This window comes from Vulpes vulpes, chromosome 2 (genome assembly GCF_048418805.1).
Source record: "Vulpes vulpes isolate BD-2025 chromosome 2, VulVul3, whole genome shotgun sequence".
NCBI classification, from domain to species: Eukaryota; Metazoa; Chordata; class Mammalia; order Carnivora; family Canidae; genus Vulpes; species Vulpes vulpes.
The window spans coordinates 164,648,567-164,676,095 of record NC_132781.1 but is presented as its reverse complement, the minus strand read 5'-3'; the positions used below and the strand labels follow the sequence as shown (position 1 = coordinate 164,676,095).

Sequence of the window (27,529 nt, the reverse complement as noted above, 5' to 3'; positions counted from 1 at the left end):
GCTAGTGCGGCTCCGGGGCCACGTGGGGCCGGGCCGGGCCGCGCCGCTGCCGCCGGGGCCTGCCCGCGAGCGGCCGCCGCGCCCTGGGCGCCCCCGCCCCGCCCCGCCCGCCCCAAGCGCCCCCGCCCCGAGCGCCCCCGCCCCCCAGTTTCTATATTTACCAGCGGCGCCCGGAAGGGGCCGGCGCAGGCACGTCCAGCCGCGGGAGCCGGGCACGCGGGTTTTTTTTTTTTTTTATTTTTTTTATTCTAGAAACGGCGTCGCCTTTGGAGGGTGGGCGGGAACGTGCTGCTCTCAGGACAGTGCGCAGCCGCCTCGGAATCCGCCCGCTCGCTGACCCCCGGCACCAAGGTCCACGGCTCTGCACGCGCCGTCGCCCGCGCCGGGGGAGGGAGACGCCGGGCGTGAGCTGCGGGACGGCGGGGACGGGACGGGGACGGGGACGGGACGGGGACGGCGACAGGGACGGCGTCGGGGACGGGGACCGGACGGGGACGGGACGGGGACGGGACGGGGACGGGACGGGAACGGGGACGGGACGGGGACGGGGACGGCGTCGGGGACGGGGACGGGACGGGGACGGGACGGGGACGGGGACGGGACGGGGACGGCGACAGGGACGGCGTCGGGGACGGGGACTGGACGGGGACCGGACGGGGACGGGGACCGGACGGGGACGGGGACCGGACGGGGACGGGACGGCGACGAGAACGGGGACGGAACGGGGACGGGGACGGCGTCGGGGACGGGGACCGGTCGGGGACGGGACGGCGACGGGGATGGGACAGGGACGGGGACGGGATGGGTTGGGGACGGGAACGGGACAGGGACGGGGACGGCGACGGGACTGCACCTGGAGGCGGGAAGCCGTCCCCGTGAGCCCCGACTACACGCGGTGTGGGTGAGTGCGAACCCCGGGCTCACAGCTGCAGTGTAACCTGCTGGAGCTAAGCTGCTGTTACGGGAAGGGGAGCCAGGACAATAAAAGAGCCACTAGCACAGGCCCCACACGAGGCTGTTTTCCGAGCCGGGTCATTCAGGTAGGACACAGCCCCCCTGCCCAGTTCCCGCAGGCCTGTCCCGCTTCAGTCCCACACTTACTTGCCTCAGGGTGTTTGCATCACAGCCTGTACTTCCGCCTCAAGACACTGACCCCTCTGAGCTGTGACGGCCTGTTGGCCGCTGCGTCCCCAGCCAGACTGTAGGAGGCTGGGATGGTGTCCGGGGCGAGCGCCGGCGGACAGGCTGAGCTGGTGCTGGAGGCCCGGGCGCTGGTCCCGGCACCTTGTAGTCAGCTGCCTTGGCTTTCCAGGGACTGCACAGCTGAGCCCAGGCGGGCCCTGGCATTCCGGGGTGGCCCCACAGCAGGGTGGGGGTGGGGGGCAGTGGGAGACCGAGTCCATCCCACTCCTCTTGCAAGCTGAACACAGCTGCTCCAGCACGTCCATGCTCGGGAGAGGAGGACCATAAACGACACCTTACCCCGTCCTGCAGGAGTGAAGCCGCGGTTTTGGCCTCCACACCAACAGGGAACGGGATCTCTAGGACGGTGTCAGCAGTGGCTCAGACCTCCCGAGTCCAAAGAAAACAAAGACCCTGAAGAAAAGTCCTGGCAGAAAGTCCCTAGATGTACAGGGCCACGATCCCGTACATGTCACTCGACTTCTGATCACAAGGAACAGACGCCTATGGTTGTGCCAGGAGCAGCCGAGCCTCCCACCACAGCCCAGTGACACGGCAGACTCGGAGGCAACCAAGGCGGAAGGGGACGCCTCCCCGAGTTCAGACCCACGCGCAGCGAAGGCGGAGTCGTGAGGCCGCGGTCAGCACCCCAACCTGTCAGTGCGTGGGGACTTAGCGACGGGAGGGGGGCGGGCGTGGGTGTCGGTCACGGGGAGACTCCAGCAGCTGGCGCCGAGCGCCGTGTTCGGCCGGGCCGGCGGCGCGTCAGCCTGGCCACTGCGCGGCGGGACTTGGTGAAAACGCTTGTGGCAGAGCCGAGGCACCGGACAGCGGCGCGCCCCGGTGGGCAGAGGCCCTCGCGGTCTCCGTCCGCCTCCAGCCCGTGGACTCCGCACCCCTCTCCCAGGGCCTCGGGATCCAGGCGCTCTCCCGGGCTTGGAACTCCCGTGAGGCCCTACAGCTCGTCTCCAAACGTCCCCAAGGCTCTTGTCTCCATCCCGTGGCTCAGCCGTCCTGGACTTCGGGTTTCAGGGGCCAGTAACATGTCAAAGACCCATCTGGGGACCGACATCAGTTTGCCGACTCTTCCCTTTGCAAGGAAAGACATTTAGAAAGGCCTCACCTAGCACTGTCCATGGCTCCCATCATTTTATTTTATTATTATTATTATTTTTTATTTATTATTTATGTATTATAGTCACAGAGAAAGAGAGAGAGGCAGAGACACAGGCAGAGGGAGAAGCAGGCTCCATGCACCAGGAACCCGATGTGGGATTCGATCCCGAGTCTCCAGGATCGCGCCCTGGGCCAAAGGCAGGCGCCAAACCGCTGCGCCACCCAGGGATCCCTCATCATTTTATAAAACAAACACAAAACACTGCCGCGGAGATCCTGGAGACCCGGGATCGAGTCCCGCATCGGGGTCCATGCAGGGAGCCTGCTTCTCCCTCTGCCTGTCTCTGCCTCTCTCTCTCTCTCTGTGACTATCATAAATAAAATAAAAAATTAAAAAAAAAAAAAACACAAAACACTGCCACGGAGACAAAACGAGTAAGGGCAAACTCCAAACAAAGGACAAAAAATGGGGTGCCTGGTGGCTCAGCAGTTGAGCGTCTGCCTTCGGCCCAGGGCGTGATCCTGGGGTCCCGGGATCGAGTCCCACGTCGGGCTCCCCGCAGGGAGCCTGCTCCTCTCTCTGCCTGGGTCTCTGCCTCTCTCTCTCGGTGTCTGCCGTGAATAAATAACTAAAATCTTCAGGGAGAAGAAACCAACAACTAAGGACAAGGAATCCCCTAACCTCTGTAAGAAGCTGAACACGCGGTCTCCTTGCGCTTGTGTCACCTCCGGCCAGGGCTGCTCAGCAGGGCCCGGGGCACACGGCCGGCCCCACTCTGGAGGCTCCCCGAGTCCTGTCAACGGCACAGCGTGCGCAGCCCGGCTCCCGGGGCCCCGGTGCCGCCATCCCCTGGCAGGGGTGGGGTGGAGCCCGGCTTCCGCCTTCTGAAGCAGCTCCCGCCAGGTCTCTGGCAGAGTCCACACTCTTGAGTGGCATAATGACAAGGTCCTCTGGATTTTCTCCCCTGCTCGTCAAGGTCCAACCCAGACGGACCTTTCATGAAGCCTCCTCAGGCTTTCCCTCCACCCGCAGGAGAAAACCATTTCTCACTCTTAAAAATTCCCATCTGTCCTTTTTTTTTTTTTTTAAATCTAGCAGGGACTCTGCCATTTTGGGGGCAGACGGCTTATTGTGCCTCCATGTCTCTTCTCTCCAAATTCTGTACCAGAACCTTGGGCCCAGAGGGGCTCGTGGACACTGAAATGACTTTCTCAGCAGCCTCTGCCTGGTACGTGACTGCGCCGGCCCACGGAAGTGCAAACAGGCTGCATCCTTTTTTTTTTTTTTTTAAGATTTTCTTTATTTATTCATGAGCGACACAGAGATAGAGGCAGAGACACAGGCAGAGGGAGGAGCAGGCTCCATGCAGGGAGCCCAACGTGGGACTCGATCCCGGGACCCCAGGATCAGGCCCTGGGCTGGAGGCGGCGCTAAACCGCTGGGCCGCCCGGGCTGCCCGGGCTGCGTCCTTTTAAAGGGAGAGCAGGTGCGCATCTCCTCCTTCCTTCCTTCCAGCTGAATGGAATGTGGATGTGATGGACGGAGCTAGGCCAGCTACCTAGCCCATGAGGTGGGTGCCCCGGGTTCCAGGTGTGGACAGAAATGGAACAAGCCAGAGTGGGAACTGCCAGCGGCCACACTAGCTCTGGACTGAGACTGAAGAGAGAAGAAAAGCATCTGCTTTGCTAAGTCACCGAGAGTCTGGCTTTTCTGTCCGTTGCAACCGTCTAGTCCTGACTAGTCCAAACTGCAGCCCGTGTTGGGCCTGGGCCGCTCGCTGGCAGCAGGGCGCGGCGGGACCCCTGCCCCCCCGGGCACTGCACGCACAGCAGCCCTCACTCATCTGTGACAAAAGCTTCTGAGAAAATACGTTAAGTGTCTGTGAAAACAAAACTAATGGCATCACTTTGTGCTTTCTGGCTTCAAGAGCCCTCCCAGGGTTAAAGTCCTGGAATCCTGAACAAGCTCCGTGCCTCGTTACTACGAAGGACACCAAAATGGAAACCCACGTGCTCAAAATGGTGGTGGGGCTGGAGTGAATTTTGGGATGAGAAAAGGTAGAACCTTGGGAAGTGAAAACCTGTAGAAACAGACACCCCAGTTCAGAAACAAAAATACGCGGGGTACAAAGCGCGGACCCCAGAGCGTGAACGCTGCCCTCGGCGCGGCGGGACCACAGATGCCGCGGTTCTTCTCTTCTCCTCATTTCCTCCAGCGAATGTGCTATTACTTTTTTAATTGGGAAAAACAATGTTAAAAGCAAAAGGGAGGGGATCCCTGGGTGGCGCAGCGGTTTAGCACCTGCCTTTGGCCCGGGGCGTGATCCTGGAGACCCGGGATCGAATCCCACGTCAGGCTCCCGGTGCATGGAGCCTGCTTCTCCCTCTGACTACGTCTCTGCCCCCCCCCTCTCTCTCTCTCACTGTGTGCCCATCATAAATAAATAAAAATTAAAAAAAAAAAAAGAAAAAAAGCAAAAGGGAGCGAGACAGGAACAGGGAGGAGAGCCGGCCCTCTGGAGGCCACAGCCGGCTCTAGAGCTCCACCAGGAAATCCTCTGGGGCTTTGTACCTTGTGGCTTCACTGGCAGGACCTGAAGGCACGTGACAGGCCGCCCTGACGTCCTGACAACGGAGAGTCCGTGCTCCCGCCTCGTGGACGCGCCCTTCCCGAGACCCTGGATTTCTCCAGAGATCGCAGCGTCCTCAAGGGCACACTTACCCACAGGCAACTGAAGAGGCGACCTGAACAGGGTGGGGTCTGTCCTCTCCTGCCGGGACTGTGGTGGCAGCAAAGGAAAAGTCAGGAATCCCCCTTCTTCCAGTAAGAATTATTTTTAATGGCTTAAAAATGAGTCTGTACAAAACCAGCACCACCATTTGGTGCTTCCGGTCCACTGGGGAACTCCAAGGGTCTCCTCCAACACTATCTCTTTGGCCAACTGTGCCTGAAACCCCTGCAGAGACAGCGGGAAAACAAGAGTCACGTCTTCCAGTTTGGCTGGAGGCTTATTCTCGGCTCGTTCACAAAGTGCCCGAACCTTACTAACCCACAACCACGGAGGGAGGCATCGTGCGTTCAGGCTCCTGCAGAACGGGGCTGGGCGGCGGCGTGACCCCCACGCCGGGACGGAGTGCGCTGGGGAAGTGCCCTGGGGCCCCGGAGCGGGGCTGCGCCACAGATCGAAGGGCGGTTTCCCTCCTCCGCAGGCCACACCCTAGGGGTGAGTCCTCGACTCCAGGCTTTGCCCTGAGGATGCGGGTTTCATGTTTTTAATGGAAACATTCTTAAATGTCAACCCGCATTTACTGTGGAGCTTTGCCCTCATTCCTCAGACACGGGCAGGGCTGGGAAAGCTCTGAGCCGAAGTGAGTGACGGGTCCGCGTCCTGGGACGCGCGATGGTCGGGGGTGGCGCTCGGCAAGGCCCTCCCCTCCGCCTGCCTCAGCTCCCAGAGTGACAGGAGGCGTCTGGGTCCGCGGGGCCGCGCTGGCCTCCACCACGTACCTGTCGGACTTTCCGCTTGGAAAGGACATGCTTTTGTTTCCCGACTGTTTAAGTTTTTTGGGTGCGGCGCATTTCTGAAAAAGATAAAAAGCCATTTGGGCCCAGTGACAACCTGACCACAGGACACACGGGAAACACACATGCGCCCAGCTGGCCCGTCAAGACTCCGGCGCCACCGGTGTGACTGGTTTTCTCGCAAATGGACGTTTCTGGGCGCTTCTGAAGGCTGGGCCGTCAGGAGGAGCTACTGCTGGGAACAGGGCTCCACGCACGCCTCAGCCTCCGCAAGCCAAACCTGCGGCCACGCTTGGCTCCGACCGGCAGCAACGCCCACGGGGGCAGATGCAGGCCTGTGCGGGCGCCGACTAGGGTGTGTGGCCTGCAGCTGTAATCCCTGGTAGCAGACAGAAAACAGCCGTGCAAGCCACACCCGCCTTCACAGCCCTTCAGGTTCCTTTTTACTGCTGGGATAGCTGATGGGTATTGCGCGTACTGGGGACAGGTGACGGGAGGGAAAGGATGTGCAGAGGGGGACATGCTCCCCGGCTGAGGAAGAGGGGAAAAGCACCGCGGGCACGCGAGCAGGTGGCAGTTCTCACGGGTTTCTTTTCTCTTTAGTGGCAACTTGTATTTTGTTTCTGAATTTTTAGGCAACGCACGGCTGACATACACGACGTCCTTAATTGTACGTGTCGGGCATGTTTCTTACCTTGCCGGGCTGGGCCTCCTTATTTGGATCAAACTGGGAAGAAGGTTTGGACTTGCTGTTTCCTGGAAGGTAAGAGAGGCGATACCAGTGAGCGCAGCGAGGCCGACTGCTGGGCAGGCACACGCGCCCCCGCGAGGGACTTAGGCTGACGCGGATCACGTGTCGTGGGCTCTGTCCCGAAGGCAGTGCCTGCAGCAGGCTCGTCTGTCACGGTCTATCTCCGCGCAGGGTGGGTGCTAAAGCGCCAGCTCCTCTTACTCCAGGGACATCCGTGCTGGTCCCTGCACACAGGCCATTCCGTGCCACTGGCAGTCACGGGGCCCCCAACACAGTCCTGCCCTGCCCCCACTGTCCTCCAGACAGGGGCTCCTCCAAGGTGGGTGGACTCAGGGCTAAGGGACCACAGAGCACCTCCCGGGCATCAGGTTTCTTCAGGTAACTCTCTGCCGTGTTTGTCTGAGAAAACGCGTTTCTGGGCACAAGCTACCGTGAGGACACAGGAGTCACTACTGGACAGGACGGCACCTTGCTCGACTACCAGGGTGGCTACGGCCACTTAGCTCCAGCGCAGGGCGCCATGGGCGGTGCCTTCTGTCCGGCCCCGCGTTCCCTGGACGGTGCGAGCCCTGGTGAGCCCTGGTGAGCCCTGGTGAGCCCTGCCTGCCCTGGGCTGCGCGGTGCGGGTGCTGTGCGGGTGCCGTGCGGGTGCCTAATCCTGCCGTCTTCACTCCCAGCTTCCCCCCCCCCCCTGCCCCCGCCCCCGCCCCCACACGGCCCGACACTCCTTAAAGGGCACCAGTCCCGGCCTCACCAGCAAAAGCCTTGAAGTCTGACTTGCTGTAGTCGTAAGGGGTGAAATCTTTTTCTGGTGGATCTGGGTCTTTGGGCTTCTTAGCAGTTTTGAGTCGTTTCTTCTCTTGTTTCTGTTCTGTGGTCCTCGGGTCACTTGTGGTTCGCTCCCTCTTCTTGGCGGCACTTTCTAGCTGTAGGTGGGAACACACCACGGGAAGGAAGCACAGGCGTGGAGGGGACAGGCCTGCGAGCCCCCAGGCCTGCGCACCACTAGGGGGTCACCTGCCCACCCTGCTGGCACCTGTGGGCTCGCGGACAGGGAGAGGGTGCTGGTGGCCGAGAGCTGGGCGGGGCTGGTGCCAGGTGGGACAAGCTCCTCGCGGGAGAAGGACACCAGGTCATTGACAGGCAGGGGCTACGCAATCCAGGGAGAACGGGACACATGCGGGGCAGAGCGGGACGCACAACGGGCTTGGCCACTAACGAGCTTCGGTCCCTTGTCTCCTACCAGAGTCAGGGGGACGGTCTATTTACTATAAATCCAGCAAAACAAATCCCCTAAGAGGAGCTCGGATGTAATCTTTTTTGAGGGGAATGAGGAGGCACCGACTGATAACCAAGAGGAGCTAGAAAGACGAATAAGCGTTATTTTGAAGTGCAGGGAAGCCCTCCTGATGCGTGGGGAAAATCCTGACCGGGACCAGGGGCAACTCCTTTCTCAAAAGAAAAAGCAGAGGAGCCAGCACGTACGGCAGCCTGCTGTCGGACCGACACGGCCTGCTCCACGGTCGCCCTGTACTCTTCCTTGGCCTGGTCCCGGGCGGCTGCAAGAGAGCAGGGTCCATGGAGCTGCGGCCCCCAGCAGCCAAGCCTCCCCCCTCACCTGGCCGGGGCACCCCCCCGCCCCCGCCCCCACCCCGGGAACCCAAACCGGACATGGCCAGCCCGGTGGTGCCTCTCCCAGGACCTTTCAGAGGGACGGCAACCAAAACGCACCAAGGACCAGAACAAAACCATTTCCCCAGCGGGCTCTTGGGCGCGCTCACTCTGCGGCCGGCCACCCCGTCTAGTGGCTCAGGACCAGCCCTTCTGGCCCCCACGGCTGCCCCTTCCTCCCCTGGGCCACACGCCAATCGGTCCTCACGCGCTGTCAGTGTCACCATGGGGCCCATCGGCTTCGGGCCACCTCTCCCCACCTCTGCTACCACGCTGCCCAACAGAGGCCCTCACCTGGCCTCCTGCCCTCGCCCTCTTTGCTGGACCCTCCACGGTCCCCAAGGGGCCTTTCTGAAGCTCAGTGCCTGTCACTGCTCCGCTCAAACCCTCCACAGCTTCCCAACCCGCTCAGAGTACAGGCCGCGTCCCGGCACCGGGTCCTGTGCCCCCGGCAGCGACGCTGTCCCCCGGGGCACCCTCTGCGCACGCCCAGCGAGGAACCACCACAGGCCTTACACTCGGTGGGCCCACAGGACGGAGCACTCTTCCCCTAGAAGCCGCGGTCCTTGCGACTGTCACATTATCAGACCCGCTTCTGTAAACGCCACGTGGAAGCAGCCACCGGGCCTCCTGCCCGCCCCGAGCACTTCCTACCCCGCTCCCTGCGGAAGCGCCGTCTGGGCAACATACACCACGGGTCCCTGACCCTATCCCCCAGGAAGAGGCCAGCGCACGCGGCAGGGGCTGTGCTTCGCCCCCTGTCCCGCCAGCACTTTGTGGAACAAACAGAAGGATGTACGAGGCCCGTCCTCCGACAGACACTCCGATGGGCTCAGTCGCAAGAAATCGAGTGCTACCTGTTTGCTCCGCTGCCTTCTCCTTGGCAGTTTCTTTAGGTTCCTTGTGTACCTGTACCTGGCTCGCCAGCTTCCAACGGTTGCTGATCTACAATGAAAACAAAAACACTCCAAAACTCAGCCGCCCAGGAATGCTTCATTTTTTTAACGAGGCGATGCCGGGCGTGCTAACCTAGCAGCCACGCACACTCCAAGTCACAGATTCCAAGTCTGAGGGCACAAAAAGTAAAATCTCCTGCTGGCTTCTATAAAATACTGATCAAGAGGACAAAGCACCACAGTATTCCCGGCACAGGGCCAGACGCCTTCCTGCTCATCCTCTCACCCAGTCCCTTCTATGATCCCGGGAACAAGGCATTATCGTCACCCCCACTTTGAGACAGAAACAGGCTCTGAGAAGCTGCGTTCTGCCGGGACACGGTTAGCAGACGGTAGAGCTGCTCCAAGGCAGGACTTCTCAGGGCGAGAGTGCTGCCGGGATAGCCCCCTTGGCTGCGGTGTTAGAACGCAGCTCACAGATACGACGGCTGGCGTGGGAAGGTGTGCCTGGGAGCGGGCCACAGCCAGCGGGGGAGAAAGGAGGCAAAAAATCCACTGGACTCCCCACCGCTAAAGACAACAGGCTAACACTAGCACCGGAGGCCCGGGAGGCCCGTGCGGTTCCGCCTGCACTTGCTGCCTCAGGAGAGAGCGTCGGGCAGCGGGAGCCAGGCCCCACCCGACCCGAGCAGGCACTTCCCGCAGGAAGGCTAACGACTGGCACGCGGGCCCCCAGGAACATCTCACGGGGCTCCGGGGAAGGGGTTTCCTTATTCTTATTCATGATGCTGTGAAAACCAACCAACAACGGAAGACAGAGTGTTTACCACGTAAGCTGTCACCTGAGAGCCCTAAGGACACTGGAACGTCCAGCCCGACACGGGACGCCTACGCACGGAGGCTAAACTTCAATGAAAAGCCAAACACAAAAACCAAAGGCCCGTTCAGGTTCCCAAATGCTTCTGAAAATCAGAATAAAGTTCTGGCCCCCCCCCCCCTCAAAACATTATCGGGACACCCGGGTGGCTCAGCGGTTGAGCAACCACCTTTGGCCCCGGCCGTGATCCTGGAGTCCCGGGATCGAGTCCCGCGTCGGGCTCCCTGCAGGGAGCCTGCGTCTCCCTCGGCCTGTGTCTGTGCGTCTCCCTGTGTCTCTCATGAATAAATAAAATCTTTAAAGTAAAAAAAGAAACGCTGCTCACATATGTCTCTGTATATTTATACGTGAAGTGTCTTTTGTGTTCCTCTTCAAGAGGTTCAGGATGGGCTTAACAGAGACCTGGTTCAGATAATCAAGGAGTCCCCCCGTCTTAGAAAGTCCCTCTCAGAAAGGGTGACAAATCCACTTACTTCATAGATTTTTGACGAAGGATCAAACTTTGCCGCCTGAGAAATGTGAGCGCGGTGCTCGAGGGAAGGCAGGAACTGGAGGAATGGAAGGAAGCGGTCACTGAAACGCCGCAGGCCCCGGACGGGGTTTCCTGGGGCTGCGCGTGGGAGGCCTGGTCCGTGCGTCGGCGCGGCCACGGCTCCGGGCACCCGAGGGGCGTCCTTGCAGCTTTTGTCTTAGAGGACCCCGACTCCGTCCCCACCCGGACACCAGGCGCAGCCGACACGCCGGGCCCAGAAGCTCCCCTCCAGGGCTCCCGGCTGCTGTTCCGGGCAGGAGGCGCCACGAGCCGCAGAAGGCCGGGCCCCCCGTCAGCCCCGGCACACAGCGCCCCTCACCATCTTAAACGGATTCTCGAAGGACTCCATTATGTTCCGGGCTTTCTTCTGTGCAGCTGTCAACGGGCCCTTCCCGCTCTCCTCAGCACTGGGTTCCTGCAGGGACGGGCAGAAAAGGACCAACTTATCAGCGCGACCGCCGAGTGGCTTTACGACGGAAGCCGCGGAATCCTCGTGGCGGCAGCAGAACAACCGCCACTCTTCGGGCCTCTCACGCGTAGGGGCCCTCTGGCAGCGTGGGCCAGCACGCAGGAAGGCGTCTTAGCACATTTATTGAACAAGCGAATTCTCAGGGTGCCCTTACATCGTATGAGGTGTGTGGTATTATTCTCCCCGTCTTACAGATGAGGAAACTGAGGCACAGTGTGGTCATGTCTTGCAGAGCCTGAGAGCTAACGGGGCAGGATGAAGACTGAAACCAGGTCTGGGTGGCTCTAGAACTTGAGGTTGTAAGCAGACACTTGCAAATTAAAAATCAGAAGCCGTGATGGGGAATCAGTAAAATCAGGCAACCGGGTGTTGCTTCCAACTGGGTTCAGAACGTGCTTTCCTTCTGCTTTCTCCGTGGCGACAGTCCTGCCACACAGCACAGGACACCCAAGCACAGCGCTCCCATGCTCATGCAGCCCAAACCCCATGCTCGTATCTAGCTGCCGGGCACCTCTTTGGCCCAGTTAAAGCTCCCGGACTTCTCTGCTCAGGAATTACCGAAGCAAGGCCCCATCTAAATGTATGCGATTAAGTGGGGGAAAAAAGTTAACTCTCGGGTAGTACATTTTGCAGGTGGCATTTTGCCTTTCTGGCTTTGGCCCCGCGCTCTGGCACAATGGACCAGCTGTGACCTGTGATCCTGGAACCTACTGAACCACCAGCTGTTTCTCCCGTGAACATGTGCTAAGCTGGATACTCGTCTTTATCCATACAGATCGGATGCCTGCTTCTCTTTCTTTCTAGAAATTGTGATTTTTTCCTTTAGCACATCTGTTGTTTGCACTAGTCAGAGTTTTATCTGTGCATTTTCCTTTCAAGCTGGTCATTTTAGTATCCACCCATCGTGACCAACAACTGCACCCTGGTCCTCCTCTTGTAGGGAGCCCGTAGTTCAAGCCCTGGCAGAAATAAGACAGACACCTGCTGGGTAGGACAGACCGGGACGGCTCCGTCACCACCCGCTGCCGAGTGCAGGAGCACAGCTGGGCCCAGGTTGGCCACACGCGCTCCCGGACCAGACGGGGCCACTGTCTACCATGACGCAGCCGCTCTTTGGGACGGGAAACACGTTTCTACCCACGTGCTGGCGCCTTCGTATCTTGCTCTTCACTGTCCCTACTCGGCCGCGCTGTACAGAAATGCTGTTCAAAGCCTCCTCTTTTTCAGCCTGAGCACGTGTAGAAGGCGCTGACTTGTGTTGTAAAGGGACACGCAGCCCCGTTGAGCAGGGGCTGAGGATGGGCTGTGCCTTCCCTGCAGCTGAAAGGGAAGGTCCTGCCTCTATGTCCCCGCAGCCCACGCCCTCCTCCCGACTAGGCATTAGCCAGCGTCCAGATGTCAACCCTTCTTCGGGGGTTTCTTCTCCTGAGAGAACCCTCCACCCGCCTCTCATGGACCACTGGCAGATCTGTCCCCATGGCTGTCCCCACTGCTGCTGGCTCTTACTTCTGGCGTTAATCTCAAATGCAGATGCAGCAGGCCGGGCAGCCTGTTTGATAAACCCAGTAACTGCCTACGGGTCTGCGTCACCTCACCGCCATCCCCTAGCACTCACGTTAAATAGTGTGATGACGGCAGTGGCGATGAGGCATCCGGTATCTGGCAGGGCCTCCTCTTCTCTTTGCTCGGGGAAGAGGCTTGCCTGTTTCTGCGCTGGCACAGGCCCTAGAGGGATGGAAGTCAGTACAGTCAAAGCCTCGTGGAGTGCACGTGAGGCGGTTTCCGGGACATTCCAGAGACCTCTACATTACCGTTGCTTGGCATCATAGGGTAGCCGTCCGAAGAGGCGTGGGAGCAGTCGTGAGGTCCAAAGAGAACATTCTCCAATCTCTGCAGCAAAAAGAAACCCAAAGGCCTCGTGAAAGACTTGCAAGCATGCGGCAGCTCTGCTGCACGGCCGGGGGCTGGCTCTGACAGGGGGCTCATCCCGCCCTGGTGCCGACCAGTGTCCTCCCCCAGAACAGAGACGACAGACACAGCGCTCTACCTCGGGACCGGGCAGTGGGCCGCTCTTCTTCACGCCACTTGCGACTTCGGACTGGGGAAAAACAAAAGAGCATCTGAGGAAAGGTGCCTAGACGTGGCGACCACAGTTCCCCAGCACAGACTGCGTCCCTCCACCGGACGCGCCTTACAAGAGCCCGCAGACGTTGTGCCGTCCTTCATCCCTTACAGTGCCTGGCACTGTAACCACGTAGTGCTCAGCAATTATTTGTTGAATCAAAGAATGAATCAAAGAATGTCTCTATCACAAGACCCAATGCAGATTTCTGAGAGCTTGAAAGAGAGTCTCCTCTAGAAACCAGGGCTTCTCTCTTTACTTGCCCAAACTGTAGAATGAATAAAACAAATATATTTTTTTTAAAGCAACGTTAACACGAAGACTGAAATGTGTATATCCTGAGTTTCTTCTTTATCGCCCTAAAGGAACTGATTTAAGTCTTTCTGGATTCATAATCTCTCAAAAAATTGCTAATACAATTTATTATACACCAATATCACCACCGGGGCAACACAATAAAACTGTCCCCCCAAATTCCAATTGAAGCACGCAAATCTATCCGAGCACGCAGTCCCATCCCCAGAGGTGCGCGTGTGCACCCAGGCTGCTGGTCGCACCTGTGCACCGCGCGTGCGTGGAGACGCGTGTCTGGACTTTGAGCTGCACAGCCTGCCTTCACCAAGTCTGCGGAGGTTTAGCGTCTCCTTCATAAAATTAGTTCTTCCTGAATTCCCCATTTCTAGCCAAGGCTCTATCTTCCCAGCCACCTAGGCTTTATGTTGGGAGTGGGTTGTCTTTGACTCCACTTCTATCATCCTCCAATCTGCTTGCTGTTCAGAGAACGTTCTGGAGTCACCTTGCAAAGTTCTCAAAAAACCAGCAGCAACTTTCACGTCTGTTACTAAGTCACATTACCCCTTCTTCTGATAGTGCTTCTCATTTCCTTCTTTTCCTTTCAATTTCCATGACCACCAAACTCATGGGACCTTATCATTTTACATCAGAGCTTCCAAAACATGCTCCTGGTACCGAGACCCCACTCCACTCTTTTTTTGAAGGTTGTTTTTGTTTTGTTTTTTAACTGTTTATCTTAAGAGTGAGATAGAGTGGGAGCAGGAGGGGGTAAGGGGAGGGAGAGAGAGAAGCTGACTCCTTGCTGAGAGCAGAGCCCAACGTGGGGCTCAATCTCACCACCCTGAGATCATGACCTAAGCCAGAATCAAGAGTTGGACACTTATCTGACAGAGCCACACAGACGCCCCTCGAGTTTATTTAAGTAACCTCTGCACCCAGCGTGGAGCTCAGACTCCTCACCCCAAGACCAAGGGGCACAGCCTTTCTGCGTGAACCAGCCAGGCGCTGTGACCCCCAATCCATTTTATTCCACCAGATTAACTGCCTCCAAAGGATAGCTAACTGGCCTAGTCGTTAGACTTTCCTTGATGATGGATTATCGAAGATAAGATCATAAACAAACAAGCAGGAATGGGGCGCCTGGGTGGCTCAGTCAGTTAAGCAACCAGACTTGACTTCAGCTCAGATCATGACTTCCAGGTCGTGAGACTGAGCCCCATGTCAGGCTCCAGGCTCAGTGCAGTTTGCTTGAGATTCTCCTTCCCTTTCCCTCTGCCCATTCTCCTCGATGGTGTGCACCCGCGTACATTCTTTTCTAAAATAAGTATATAAAAGAAATCTTAAAAAAAAAAAAGTAACAAGGAGTACGTTTAGCTTTTGACCATCATGAAGAAGACATGTCAGGGTGCCTGGGTGGCTCAGTTGGCTAAGTATCTGCTTTCAGCTCAGGTCATAATCTCAGGGTCTTTGGATCAAGACCCGCATCAGACTCTCTGCTCAGTGGAGAATCTGCTTCTCCTGCTTCTCCCTCTCCCTCTGCTCCTCCCACTGCCTGTGCTCTCTCTCAAATGAATAAATAAAATCTTTAAAGATTTTTATTTTTTATTTTATTTTTTATTTTTTTGTATCTTTAAAGATTAAAAAAGAAGAAGACATGTCTACTGCCTTTCCTAACCCCTATGATTTTCTCGGGGTTTTTTAGAATGGAGACCAGATCGTGTATGGAGAAGACCACAGGTGCCTGCAGAGAGAACAGGCCTGTCGACCTGGAACCTTTAGCAGCAAAGCTTCTTACCTTGAGCAGGGGCATCTCTCGAGCCTGCTGGATTAAAAGATGCATCTCATTGATCTGCTGCCGCACAAGAGGTGGAACAGGGTTACAGCAAGCTATGATACCCTGAGGTTCCCTGAAGACAAGAAAGAACACATTCAACTCGTCATTTAGGGACATGGTCCCCTGAGGTTTCCAGACGAGAACAGAGAACGACAACTAAGATGAAGACCCGGGAAACACATTCTTATCAGGGCAGCCTGGGCGAGTGGCTTCTAGGTGAGCTTTACTGCACCAAGCTTGGAGTAGACACCTCTTGCCGCTCGCCTCCGGCTAGCAGGGAGAGCTGGAGAGGAGCCCCATAGCTCTACATGGTGCTGCAACGGGGTCAACAGAAGATTATGAATTTAGATTCTTTGGTTATTGTTCCATTAACACCAAAAAGCATTCACAATCGTTAAGATGTCTTGGTTTGGAACAAATTACAGCTCAGAGACTCTGAGATCCTTTCCTCTCTGAGCTGGAGGCTCAGATTTACACTGAACCCCATCTGAGGCATAACCACTGAAATGGCTGCAGCTCAGGTTTAGTTCCTACAGGGTAGCCAGAGGGCAGAAATTCTACATTCCTTGGACTCGTGAACTTCCTTAGAGCACTAATCTTCTCTGAGTCAATAGCCTTGAGGTAAGAACTATCAGAGAAACTGATTCTGAAGGATAAAATCTGTCCGCTGAGAAAGTCGGGACATAGCTACCAGTTCTCAGGCTCACTTGGGCAGTTCTTCAGCTATCTTTAGCATCATGTGGTTTGGCAGTACGTATCTAGAACAAAACACACAGTGGGATCACGTTAAATTCTGCCAGAAAACCCCATTAAAGGCTACAACCCGAGGGAAAACGTAACCAACTTTCATGGCGAAAAGAATAAAGGCCTTTATTTCCCTGTTACCCGAGCTGCTCGGTCTAGGAGCAGATATTAAAAGAATGTCTGATCCCTTACCCGTAACTTTCATCTTCCCTACGAGCTGTTTTATCCCTCCAGGCAAACAGCAGCTGAAAGGCCGTCAACTGCTGTGTGTTGAGATGCTTTTTCTGCTTCCTGTATAGCTCAAGGTAGGACTCATCCGTGAAGAGAGGTTTGACGAATTTCTGTAAAATATTACAGGACATTCAAGATCAATGGGCATCAGGCTTGTGCCCTGGGCTCTTCAAAACACTTGGCTCTTTTCAGGAACGTAAAGACCAGAGCAAAGAACGAGGACCCAGTCAGAGACAGAGAGGCCGTGGCCGGCCAGGCTGTACCTTGAGGCAGATGTCCCTGCTGCGTTGCCACACCACCTGCAGCTGGACAGGCTGCTCGTTGCCTCGCTCCCACAGCTCCAGCCTCATTTTATCATAAATGTAAAGCAGGTAATGGGTGTCATCTCGGGCGTAGTTGAGCATTTCCTCAGGCAGAGGTCTAGAATTGCAACAAAGGAAATTATTTTGCTGCGAGGAGCAGCGACGTAATGATCCCTTTGATATCACAGCCAATGGTACAGGTATATCAATATACCCTCCATCTAATATGACAAGCCATTGTTTCCACAGCTGGGAAGAGAGGGCAGCAGGATAACAATGTGGCTGAAAAGGGAGGCCCTGCCATCCTGAGTCTGAACCTCAGCTCTGCACACCTGTCCCTGGACAAGTCACTTAAGGTCTCTGGGCTCAGCTGCCTCACCTGGGGAACGAAAGGCACCTCACAGGCTGCCGTGGGACCACCCAGCACAACAGCCCTGAAGCTCTTAGCTCAGTGCTTGGCACGTGACAATGGCTCGGTAACAGGGGCTGGCGTTTAGACTTCTGTCAATTTTCATTTTCTATTTCTGCTTTATCAGATTCTCTTTAGAAATTCTGGCATGCGGACCTGGAGGGGAGTTGAGTGGCTTCTTCATATGACAGCTGCAACCTCGGGGAGGAAGCTAGCCACCTGACAGTGATCGAGTGGAGCCCAAGCTCCAGAAAGTGTCGCAGGAACACCACGCTCTTACGCACTCATCACAAGGTGCAATCACCTATGTACCTTAGAATTCTCTCGGACCTCTGGGAGATCACCACACACACCCCCATCCGTCCACTAGGGATCCGAGTGTCAAACGAGAGACTAACAGGGACATAAATACTGACAAGGCACGCCTCTTCCAACCACTGTTTCCGCGAAGCACGGTGTGATAGCCCAGCACACACTCCACACGTCACCCTAAGACTTCCAGTTGTGCTTATGTTGCTGAAAACAGCTGCAGGAAAGACTAGCGACATTCAACTCAAGATTCAGCTAAACGTCACAGCCTGCGCAGAGGTCCGTGGGGCCGAGAGGCTGGTGAGCACCCACGCTTCCCGCTGCCGGCCACACTTCCCCACCAAGCACACACCGTATTCTCCAGTCGGCCAGCTGATACTGCTTGTTTGATTCCACACTGCAGTAGAGCTTGAGCAGATGGTCCAGGGAGTGCCGGCCCAGGTTGAGCAGGCGCGCTGCCTGATGGGTATCAAACATGTTCACTACATACAATCCGAAGTCTTTCTGTAGCCATTCTATGTCTGAATCGGCACCGTGGAAGACCTGGAGATAAAACAGGAGCCATGCGGCACAGTGTGTACAAGGCCACTGTGCTCTGAAACAAACCCTGCCTCTAGGTTATTACAACATTGGAATTAGAGGCCAGAAGGAGGATTAAGATGGGTGCAGTTTTAAAAACTCCTTTTAATTTGGATCAACGGCCTTCTGCACTCCTAACTGCACACTCCTAACGTCTGAGACTGCCAAGAGCCAGTGATTCTAAGGAGGCAGCTCTACTAGCTACAAGGATAGTCATTAAGTCCAAAGGATCCTGATGGCTCGGGCTCGTTGCCGTAGTCATTAACATGATGTAACGTGTCGCCGGGTGGTAACGAGCTACAGCTTAAGCTGCTCTAATTGGGGCTTAGAAATAAAAGCAGTTTAGCGTGCGGGACCGGAAAGTAGGAAATTACAATTATTTCTCTCAACTTCACCAGGTCTGTGTTGAAATAATGATTCAGTAAACTGAGCAACACTTAAATCTCATGCACAGACAAATGAGCTACAAAAGGCTGGCTGACCTTAACGATGGTGGGGTCTGTGAGGCTCTCGTTGAGGATGTACATGTCGCTTCGAAGCTCCAGGGTGTCGACAATGAAATCTTCTGTTCGGGTGGAGATTTGCATCAGGCAGGTCAGCCCCAGGAAGCTCCTGTATGAGTGGTGCTAAAACCCAGAAAGAGGGGAGAAGAGGGAAAAATGATTACACCAGGCTTTCCTTTACTGATTTCAGGAGGGCGGCTATAAAAGCAAAATTGTACGACTAATTTTTACCAAAACACGCATCTGCTAGTCTCAGTTTTATAATCCTCTGGTGGGAGTGAGCCCACAGAGAATGTAAAATTTCACTCAAGGTCAACTTACCTCTAAGTCTACCGCAAACTCCTGACAAGTCAAGAGCTTTTCATTAAGCTCCACCAGTTCGTCCAGGGAGGACACAAAATGGCAGGGCGTCTCTCCCACAGGCCTGTATAACTGGAGCATGAAAGCACAGGTAGAAAAAGAGAGGAACGTTATGAATCATCCTTCACTAAAGCACAAAATGAATTAGGAATTCAAGAAATGATCCGAGGTTGCAACCTTTTACTTTAAAGTTATTTAAGGAAAGCCAAAATTGCACTGATTTGATTCTTCCTGGACTACTTGGATATCATCCACAAGCCAAGTTTGGGTGCTAACCTGGGGTTGTGGTTTTTGAAGGACTGACTCTGGAGGAGTGAAGTGATCTAGTTCATACTGGTAAGGATGTGCAAACCTGAATAAAACAAAAAGAAAAATCCTTTTGATGAATTCTGTGATTCAGGGAGAAACGATGCTTTAATCCAATCTGTAAAAGCAAAGGAGGAGAGACCATTGTGAAAACATTTTCTTGCTATAAAAAGCACCATTATTTTAATAATTCAAGGGCATCAAAAAAAGGTCATGCTGGTTCATGCTTATAATGTGATCATTAAAACTCTACTCATCTATAAAGATTTGAGCTCCTATTTCAAAACACTGCGTGGCTGCCATTGCGGATGATACAAAAACATGCAATGTGCAATTTCTTGTGGTCTGGAAAACACAACCCGTGGTGAGAGAGGGTGGGGCAGATATCTCAGTGGGGCAGATGCCAAATGCTATATATATATATATTTTTTTGTTGTTCCTCTATCGTCTCTACTTGCAGAAAAATCCTAAGTCTGAGTTCCTTGAGGGCAGGGCTGCCTCTCATCACCTATATTTCTTTAGCACTTGGCCTGTGGCCTCATGGTGCAGAGCTGTGCCCGAAGGAATGCTGCTCAGGCCGATTCTGGCTCCGCGTGAGGAAAAGACCAACACTAGCAAAGTTCTTACCGTCTTTTTCCCTCGTGCAAGGTCCATTTGTCTACTTTAAGCAAGTGTCTTTTTTTTTTTTTTAAGATGCTTATGCTGCCAGTGAAAACTGCCTTTTCCTTGCTGAGTTTATGAGCGGGCCCCTCCCTCACTGTATGAGTCGTACCCGGTAAGAAAGGCAGAGCGGCAGGGGAGGAAGGACGGTTTTAAGAACACTTGGGGTTCAAGTTCTGGTTGGATGGGAAGTCAGCACCCTTTGTTTTGTTTCTGCCTCTATACAGTGGGGGAGTGTGGTGGCTGCTTCCCAGGGGTGCAGTGAGGGTTACCCAAGACACCGTTTGTGCAGGCCCTCCATGAACACAAGCCGGAGGTTTTACCAAAGAGATCCACATTAGGATAAGGATAGCAATCACCCATTCCTCAGATTCTTTGTTTCATTTACGTATTTCACAAAAATGAAACCGAGTGAGAATGTGGCATAAAGGTTCAGGAGCCACAGCAGGAAGTTCCAGCAGCAGATACTTACATGTCCTGCTCCACCTGCTGCGTTCTCTGTTGATGGATGAAATCAGCCAGGGCAGGGGGGACATCCAGGTCCTCCGGACGATCCTGTGGGCGCTCTCTCCTTTCTTTCGAGAGTGCTGGAGACCCAAGCAGTGACAACACCACCATCAAAAAAGAGGTGAAGGGATCCCTGGGTGGCGCAGCGGTTTGGCGCCGGCCTTTGGCCCAGGGCGCGATCCTGGAGACCCCGGATTGAATCCCACATCAGGCTCCCGGTGCATGGAGCCTGCCTTCTCCCTCTGCCTGTGTCTCTGCCCCTCTCTCTCTCTCTCTGTGACTATCATAAATAAATAAAAATTTAAAAAAAAAAAAAAAAAAAAAAAAAAAAAAAAAGAGGTGAAAACATTCACATCTTAACTCGTCACAAAGTGGCTAACTGGCTCTTTTCGAAGACAGAAAGGTGGGAGGGAGAGGTTTTCCTCTGTCCTTAGGCAGAGTTTGCATGCCTTACCCTGAGGGAGGGGTTTCTGAGCATTGGGCTTGATGAAGATCTTGGGAAGAAACGGAGTGTTGGAGTTGTCGATCTTTTCTCGGAATTTAAGCTGAGGCCGGACGATGTTTTTTGCATGAAGCAACCGAAAAGTTTCAGATTTTGTTTTTTTGCTATATTCTCCTGCCTGTGACAACAAGGAGTTTATAACATAGCAACTTGATGAATTAGAAAAGTAAATTCCCACTTATGCCTTCTGCGGGCATTCATTTAAGTAAGTATGTGTATGTGAGGTCGCGGGGTACAGAGGAGACAAGACGTAATTAGGTCGTGTCTGTTTATGAGAACAAGTTGTGCAATGGCCAGTTCTGTGTCCAGTAAATCAGAACAGAAGAGGCAAAGGCCCTACTATATAGCTGACGTCTGAAGCTCCAGCCAATCTGAAAAGAAGCCCTCACCTTACGGTTCCAGCTGGACACTATTGTTTTGGGAACCTGCAGTCCTGCCGGGAGGACAGGCTGTTGATTCTTATTCACACCTGATGCCTCATCCAGTAAAATACCCTAAGGGCAGAAGACATAAATGGTTTAGCATCTTCCTTTCAGGGTTAACAAGTTAATTACCTAAAATTCTTAAGAAACAGATTCAGAGAATGACATGTAAGAACATTTTATATTATATTACATTACATTATACTATATTATATTAATTATATTTAATTAATTAATTATATCTATATTATATACATATGTTTAGCAGATACACACACACACACACACACATACCTGAGAGAGTCATCCAAAGTAATTAAAGCATTATTTGCTCAAAGATGGGGCAGAAACTGGCCACTGCCCACCCCTGATCAGCTCCCTTTACAGCTCTTGGTTGGGCTGACAAAGCAAAAGTGACTTACAGTGTGCTGTGGCCCACCAAAAGAATGAAAAAGACCCTAGACTGTAGCTATTCAACACAAAAGGCTGGTACCCAGAGTGAGAATGAGGGTGTTCTGATCTACTCTGTCCCATCGAAGCAGACATGCGGTATCGGTTTGGGCGTCCAGGTCACAAGGAGTAACATGGCAGGACTTGAAACCATAAAATATGAGAAACCGCTGAAAGACCTGTGGGCATTTAGATTGTGGAAGAGATGACTTCACGGGACAGGAGAGCATGATTTAAACATGTGCAGGACCGACATGGTTGGGGGTTAGCTTTATTTTGGATGATCTCTACGTATTTCTGTAAATAATGTTCTGCTGTAGAGTTAGAGGAGGCAGTAGAAGTCAGCTAGATCATATGATGCGCATTTCCTCCCAATCACACAAGGCGGGCTGTTTAGCAGATTGTAGATAACAGTAAAAAAAAAAAAAGACTATATTTTGGTTGGCCTCTTCCCTTGCCATACAATAGGATTTGCATATCTGGAACACAGATTTGTAACAGGCCTCCACTGAGCGGTGACAGGTTGAGGTAACATATCTGGAGACAACTGTAGTTTTTTCTTTGGGGAAAAAGCAGCCAGCTGTCAGGAAGGGAATGTTGTTGGAACAAGAAATGCTAAACTTGTCATTTCCTCGGATGTTCCGGTTTCTTTCCATATTTTAATACTGTAAAAGCTCTTCATTTGTTTTCTTTTTTAAGATTTTATTTTATTTTTTTTTTTAATTTTTTTTTTTTAAATTTTTTTATTTATTTATGATAGTCACAGAGAGAGAGAGAGAGGCAGAGACACAGGCGGAAGGAGAAGCAGGCTCCATGCACCGGGAGCCCGATGTGGGATTCGATCCCGGGTCTCCAGGATCGCGCCCTGGGCCAAAGGCAGGCGCCAAACCGCTGCGCCACCCAGGGATCCCCTAAGATTTTATTTTTAAGTAATCTCTATGCCCAATGTGGGGCTCAAACTCATAGCCCCGAGATCCAGTGTCACCTGTTCTTCTGACTGAGCCAGCCAGGAGCCCCTATTTGTTAATTATCTCAAGAGTAAGATGAAACACTCACCACTCTTTCCAGAATGACATCATTGGTATCAACTAGTAAATCAAACTTATCCTCCAACTCTGTCACTTTACTTCGGTCCTTAATGTTGCTTCGACACCCGTGGTACTGCATTACCCTACTCATGCTAGGAAGGACAGAAAAACCAACGTTAGTTCATATACTTTATTCCATTTGTTCCCAATCTGAGAGAAAGCTTGAAAGGCTGGGCTCCGACTGTTCCCACTATTTTTTTTTTTTTTTAAGATCTTATTTATTTGTTTGAGAGACAGCACATGAGAGAGAGGAGGGGAGGAGCAGAGGAGGAGGGAGAGAGAATACCTGAAGCAGACTCCTCACTGATCGTGAAGCCCAACGCAGGGCTTGATCTCACAACCATGAGATCGTGACCTGAGCTAAATTCAAGAGGTGGAGGCTTAACTGACTGTGCACCTCCCCAGATACTTTTTGATCAAACTAATAAAACCTGTACGGTCATAGCAGAAGCATTGCTAGTTGTGTGGTCTTGGACAATTCCCTAAATCTCACTCAGACTCCCTTTCTTCGTCTGTTAATTGAAAGGGTGGAAGAAATTACCTCAAAGCTTCCTTCAAATTCTAAAAAATATAACATACTATGTAAATAATATGCTTTGCATTCATTGCTTTATCATAAAATCTAAAATAGATGCTCTAATTTTTTTTTTTTTAAAGATTTTTATCTACTTATTCACGAGAGACACAGAGAGAGGCAGAGACACAGGCAGAAGGAGAAGCAGGCTCCATGCAGGGAGCCCGATGTGGGACTCGATCCCGGGACCCCGAGGGTCATGCCCTGGGCTGGAGGCAGACGCTCAACCACGGAGCCAGCCAGGCGCCCCCAGATGCTCTAAATCTGTCATGCAACAGTTAAACGAAATCACTATTCGTGTACTGTCCTCAAACACTTATTAAAAAGCTAATACCCATGGCTCTGCAAGCTGAGTGAGAGAAATCTTGGCCTAGGCTTTCAAGTCCCATCATTAACTCAAAGATTCACTGTCCACAAATAGGTGCAAAAGTCAATATATTTATTATTTTTATTTTTTTAAAGATTTCATTTATTTACTTGAGAAAGAGAGAAAGTACACATGCAGGAGGAGTGGAAGAGGGAGAAGCAGGCTTCCCTTTGAGCAGGGAGCCCGATGTGGGACTCAATCCCAGGACCCGGGGATCATGATCTGGGCTAAAGACAGATGCTTAACTGTCTGTGCCACCCAGGGGCCCTGTCAATAATATAGTTTTAAAAAGTTAAGCTCAAGATTTACCAAATAACATTGCCCTAATCAAAATAAAAAACATTTCCCAAATAAACATTGTCTAATTTATTTTTTAAAGATTTTACTTTTCTTAAGTACTCTCTGCACCCAACAAGGGGCTTGGACTCAATCCCAAGAGTCGTATGCTGTACTAAGCCAGCCCACTGTCTCGTTTTTATATCTTATAGCTCTTTTTTTTTTTTTATTTGAGATTTGAGACTCATTTGAGAGAGAGAGTACAAGCACGTGTGATTGCAGGAGGAGGGGGGCAGAAGGGGAGGGAGAAAAGCAGATTCTGTGCTGTGTGTGGAGCCTGACAACGGGGTCAAATGCACAACCTTGAGTTCACGACCTGAGCCAAAATCAAGAGTCAGATGAACCAACTGAGCCACCGACCCTTATAGCTCTTTATAGCACAGAAAAATACAGTTAAGAGAGAACCAATTTCAGGGGAAATTACCTATTTTTCTGTATTTATATCTGTCAATATGAGAAAATAATATACAGTACTCACCAGTGAAGCAACCTGTCTCCCTGTGTTTCGCAAAATGCCTGGAAGCCAGGAAAACTTCGGTAGAAATCGTACTCGTCGCCGAACTGCGGGAGGCCCCCGGATGCCTTGGTCACTGCCACCACCGACCCAAGAGCAAACTGTCAAAACCCAGAGAAACAGCTGCTCTAAACACCCGTCCCCAGTCACCCGGGCAGCCCGGGGCCCCGCGGTTTAGCCGCCTTCGGCCCAGGGCCTGACCCTGGGTCCCGGGATCGAGTCCCGCGTCCGGCTCCCGCATGGAGCCGGCTCCTCCCTCCTCCTGGGTCTCTCTCTCTCTCTCTCTGTGCCTCTTATGAATAAATGAATAAAATCTAAAGAACAAAAACATGTGGCGCACACGGCACACTGTGCTGGACGGTGAGGTCGGCTCGGGCTGAGCATCGGTGCGGCCCGACCGGGTCGTGGGGCTCCGGCTCCGGCTCCGCAGTCGGGGGAGCGCGAGCAAGGGCGGCGGCGGCAGGCGGGGCGGCCCGGGCGGGCGTCCAGGTGCGACTGCTGACTGCGGTCTCGGTCTCGGGCAAGTCATCGTCATGATTTATTTGCTTTAAAAGAGACTTTGTGGCTCACTGATGGGACCCGGGGGGGGGGGGGGGGGCAGGCTGCAGGCGGGGGCCGGGGCCTGACCCCGGGACGGAGGTGGACGCCCCGCCCTGACCCGGCCCTACTATTACTGTCTGAAGATGTTATTTATTTGTTCCTAAGAGGCGGGGGCAGGCGGGGGGAGGCGGGGGGAGGCAGCGGCCGCGGGGCCGACGGGCCGGTCCTGGACCCAGGGCGCCGCTGCAGGGCCCTCGTCTGGGGACACCGAGACCAAGGCCGCCCCGGGCCTGGGGCGCCGGGGGCGGGGCCGGAGCGGCAGGGGCGGGGCCTGGGGCGCCGGGGGCGGGGCCGGCCGCGGCCGGGGTGGAGGGCGCCGACCGGGGGCGGCGGGGGCGGGGCCGGAGCGGCGGGGGCGGGGCCTGGGGCGCCGACGGGGTTGGGGGGCGGGGCCGGGGGAGACACCGCCCCGCGCGTCCCGCTGCAGCCGAGGGCCGGCCGGGGGCGCGGGGCCCCGGGTCGGCAGCCCCCCGACACCCCCACGCGGCTTGGCGCGCACGTGAGGACCAGCGCCGCGCCCTGGGACGGGGGCCGCCCGGAGCCCGCGTGCGATCTGCGCCCGGAGAGGCCGCGGGGGCGCCGGCAGCCGCCCGTGGACCCCCGCTCGCGGCCGGGGCCCCCCGCGGGCCCGGAGCTCACCTTCACGAAGCTGTCCGCGTCCGGGAAGCCCGGCAGCACCATCTCCCCGTCGGGCTGCGCCGCGCTCGTGGCCGCCGGGGCCGCGGGCTCTCGCGGGCTGGGAGGCGCCATGTTTCCGGCTTGAGGGCTCGTCTCGCGAGAGCGCCGAGGCCGCCGCGCCGGGCGCCACTGCGCATGTGCGGGGCTGGCTCCGGGGCCGAGCGGCGGGGCGTGCGAGCCGGTTGTTGGCCCGGGCCCCACCGCGGGGCCCCACGTCTCGTGGTCCGGGCGCGGCGGGGCTCGGGGACCGCGCTCCCGCCCTGCTAAGGCCAGTGCCCCCCCGCACCTGTCCGCTCCCCGGCTCCTAACGGCCCAGCCGGGGTCGCGGCCTCACCGCGGGGAGCACGTGCTGCGCCTGCTGGGGCCTCGCGTGTTCAGCGGACCCGGGAGGAGCTTCTGTTGCGAGGGAGGCAGCGTCGCCGCGGGTCGGGGCGCTCGGCGCTGGGCCCCCGGACTCCGGGGCTTCGAACGCGTGCGGTGAACGTCAGCCCGTCTCTTGTTCACGATCTTTTTTGTTCTCTTTTAAGGTTTTATCTATTTATTCCGGAGAAACACAGAGAGAGGCACAGGGAGGAGCAGGCTCCACGCGGGAAGCCCGACGCGGGACTCGAACCCAGGACCCCGGGGTCGCGCCCTGGGCCGAAGGCTGCCGCTCAGCCCCCGAGCCCCCGAGCCCCCGGGCGCCCCACGATACCCTATCGCAGGAAGCCTGCGTCCACCCACCCTCCCCCTCCCGCGCGCCCCACACCGCACCCAGCACAACAGGGACTAGCCCGGTTCGGCCGAACAGCACGTGTTCTTGAGCTTATTCCACGTGGGTCAGCCCGACACCACCTGCCAGGCCGTGCTCTGTGCCCCCCGTGGATGAGCTCGACCTTAAAACCAGCTTTCGGGCCGCCCCATACTGTTATCCGCAGATTAAGGGACTTGTTCAGAGTCACACGTGGCTAGAGTGGAGGCAGTTGACGTTTGGAAGTCGGGAACTTGACAGCACAGCCTTAATCCTAGGTGCTTCCAAGGGTTCTGATGCCGGAGCCTGGAGAGCCGTATCCCTCTCTGACTGACTTATCTCACTTAGCATAATACTATCTAGTTCCATCCACGTCATTGCAAATGACAAGATTTTTTTGATGGCTGAGTAATATTCTCTATGTATAGATCACATCTTTTTTTATCCATTCATCACGGGGTCCTGGGATCGAGTCCCGCATTGGGCTCCCTGCGTGGAGCCTGCTTCTCCCTCTGCCTGTGTCTCTGCCTCTCTATTTCTCCAGAATATATAGATAAAACCCTAAAAAAAAAAAAAAAAAAAAAAAAGATATCACGATGGACGTTCAGGCTCTCTCCATAGTTGGGCTACTGTGGATGTTGCTGCTGTGAACACTGGGGTGCAGGTGCCCCTACGGATCACCTTTGTATCTCTGGGGTAAATACTTAGCGGTGCAATTGCTGGGTCCTAGGGTGGTTGTATATTTGACTTTTTGAGGAACCTCCATCCTGTTTTCCAGAGTGGCTGCACCGGCTTGCATTCCCACCAGCAGGGTAAGAGGCTTCCTCTTTCTCTGCATCCTCATTGACATTTGTGTGGATTTTAAGAAACAAAACAGAGGAGCACAGGGAAGGGATGGGAAGGGACGGAAAAATAAAGCAAGACGAAGTCGGAGAGGGAAACAAACCGTAAGAGACTCTTAACCACAGGAAATACACTGAGGGTTGCTGCAGGGGGGACAGGGTAACCGGGTGATGGGCACTAGGAGGGCACGTAACGTAATGAGCACTGGGTGTTAAATCCAGCTGATGAACCACTGAACTCCACCTCTG

At 54.7% G+C, this 27,529-nt stretch overlaps 1 protein-coding gene and 2 long non-coding RNA genes across 3 annotated transcripts; 2 read left to right on the top strand and 1 right to left on the bottom strand.

The window, feature by feature from the left end:
* Window positions 1–153: 153 nt before the first annotated feature.
* LOC140598019 (uncharacterized) lies at window positions 154–6,970 on the top strand. Its single transcript, XR_012000186.1, has 2 exons — window positions 154–351; window positions 6,457–6,970. It is a non-coding gene; the product is annotated as an uncharacterized lncRNA (long non-coding RNA).
* On the bottom strand, window positions 5,118–26,190 carry EXOSC10 (exosome component 10). The gene is made up of 25 exons (XM_072751210.1): window positions 25,670–26,190; window positions 24,395–24,531; window positions 22,608–22,731; window positions 21,069–21,173; window positions 20,632–20,797; window positions 20,143–20,257; window positions 18,981–19,056; window positions 18,666–18,776; window positions 18,324–18,467; window positions 17,615–17,805; window positions 16,506–16,662; window positions 16,204–16,352; window positions 15,975–16,025; window positions 15,229–15,340; window positions 13,065–13,115; window positions 12,829–12,907; window positions 12,633–12,742; window positions 10,868–10,963; window positions 10,490–10,564; window positions 9,101–9,188; window positions 8,058–8,131; window positions 7,327–7,498; window positions 6,516–6,577; window positions 5,807–5,880; window positions 5,118–5,255 (listed from the first exon to the last, which is right to left on the bottom strand). Exons 1-25 carry the CDS (start codon window positions 25,778–25,780, stop codon window positions 5,225–5,227), a joined length of 2,661 nt encoding a protein of 886 aa, XP_072607311.1. The 5' UTR covers window positions 25,781–26,190; the 3' UTR covers window positions 5,118–5,224.
* On the top strand, window positions 16,794–19,274 carry LOC140598020 (uncharacterized). The gene is made up of 2 exons (XR_012000187.1): window positions 16,794–16,900; window positions 17,081–19,274. It is a non-coding gene; the product is annotated as an uncharacterized lncRNA (long non-coding RNA).
* Window positions 26,191–27,529: the final 1,339 nt, after the last annotated feature.

Excerpts from the sequence above, each read along its gene's own strand:
- EXOSC10 (XM_072751210.1), bottom strand. The coding sequence starts at position 25,780 with ATGGCGCCTCCCAGCCCGCGAGAGCCCGCGGCCCCGGCGGCCACGAGC. Across the intron at positions 19,057-20,142 it reads CAGCAGGTGGAGCAGGACAT|GTTTGCACATCCTTACCAGT; the intron begins GTAAGTATCTGC and ends TGTTTTATTCAG. Across the intron at positions 18,777-18,980 it reads TTCAAAAACCACAACCCCAG|TTATACAGGCCTGTGGGAGA; the intron begins GTTAGCACCCAA and ends TTCATGCTCCAG.